At 38.8% G+C, this 1,481-nt stretch overlaps 1 protein-coding gene across 1 annotated transcript; it reads right to left on the reverse strand.

The window, feature by feature from the left end:
* Nucleotides 1–266: 266 nt before the first annotated feature.
* LOC142847189 (olfactory receptor 8B3-like) lies at nucleotides 267–1,208 on the reverse strand. The gene has a single exon (XM_075967916.1). The coding sequence runs from the start codon at nucleotides 1,206–1,208 to the stop codon at nucleotides 267–269; it is 942 nt and encodes a 313-aa protein (XP_075824031.1).
* Nucleotides 1,209–1,481: the final 273 nt, after the last annotated feature.

Raw genomic sequence — 1,481 nt, forward strand, 5'->3', positions numbered from 1 at the left:
CCTTAACTGACTACTTCTGAAATTTTCTTAATAAGTAACTTAATTTTGAATAAGGTTAAATAATTTTAATTCTACACTATTCTCATCATTGGGTTTTTTATGTTCTTTTAATTGTTATAGCCCTTGAGGATTTCAACACTGTGAATCAAATCCGGGGACCCATGCATGTATGCAAATTCTCTACCAATGAGCTGTTCCTCTGGTACTAACTCTAATTGTAATCATCACATGTCCTGAGATTATCCCATAACAAATACAGATTCTACTTAAGTAAACATGCTTCTCTTCAAAGTTTTTCTCATTGCAATGTGGACATCCTTATTTCTTATGCTGTAGATGAAAGGATTCAGCATTGGCCCCACAATGGTATAAAATATGGTAGATATATTATCACCTTCCACAGATGCACTAGAAGGTTTAAGATACATGAATGCTGCAGCTCCAAAGAAAAACAAAACAGCTATTACATGGGAGCCACAGGTGCTGAAGGCTTTTGACCTACCCTCTGCAGAACGAATGCCAAGAATGCTGGAAAGGATCAAGGTGTAAGAAATAAAGATAGTCAGGCTGGGCACTGTTACATTGACACCCACAACAATGAAAACCACAAGCTCATTGATGGCAGTACTTGTACAGGAGAGCTTCAGGAGAGGAAGTATATCACACACATAGTGATTGATGATGTTGCCATCACAAAAAGTCAGTCTCAACATGCAAACTACGTGGGCCATTGCACCCACAAACCCCATCACGTATATACCAAATGTCATCGAATGGCAGACCTGATAGGACATGGTGACCTGGTAAAGCAGGGGTTTACAGATAGCAGCATATCTGTCATAGGCCATTGCTGTCAAAATGTAGCATTCATCAATAACAAAGAAACAGAAGAAAAAGAGCTGAGTCATGCACTCTGCATGGGAGATGGTGTTCTGCTTCACAAAACTCACCAGCATTTTGGGTGTGATGACAGAAGAGTAGCATAGATCTGTGAAGGAAAGGTTGAAGAGAAAGTAGTACATGGGGGTGTGCAGGTGAGGGTTCAAAATAATCAGAACAATCAAGCCCAGGTTTCCCACCATGGAGACCACATAGATTCCCAAGAACAGGAAGAAGAGAGGCAGTTGAAGCTCTGGCTGCTGTGTCAAGCCCAGCAGGATAAACTCTTTCACAGAAGAGTCATTACCTAAGGCCATTCTCTGGGTCATATCTGTGAAAACAATAAAAATCATAACATTAAAAAGGAATTCCAGGCTCTCCAAAGTACCCCATTAAAATAAGATTAAGAAGCAGTTTTGAATAATAAATTCATAAATTCAAACTCACACTTCTCTGGGCCTCTGTTTTCAACATTTTTTGGAGTTCATTAGTGGTTAGAAATAACCACTAATAAATGGAAGGCTATTTCTTTGAGAACAATATTCAAGGTACCTATGATTATTCTTCCTTTGAAGTACCACTGTTCTTATACCTTATCAATT

This window comes from Microtus pennsylvanicus, chromosome 3, assembly GCF_037038515.1.
Source record: "Microtus pennsylvanicus isolate mMicPen1 chromosome 3, mMicPen1.hap1, whole genome shotgun sequence".
NCBI lineage: Eukaryota > Metazoa > Chordata > Mammalia > Rodentia > Cricetidae > Microtus > Microtus pennsylvanicus.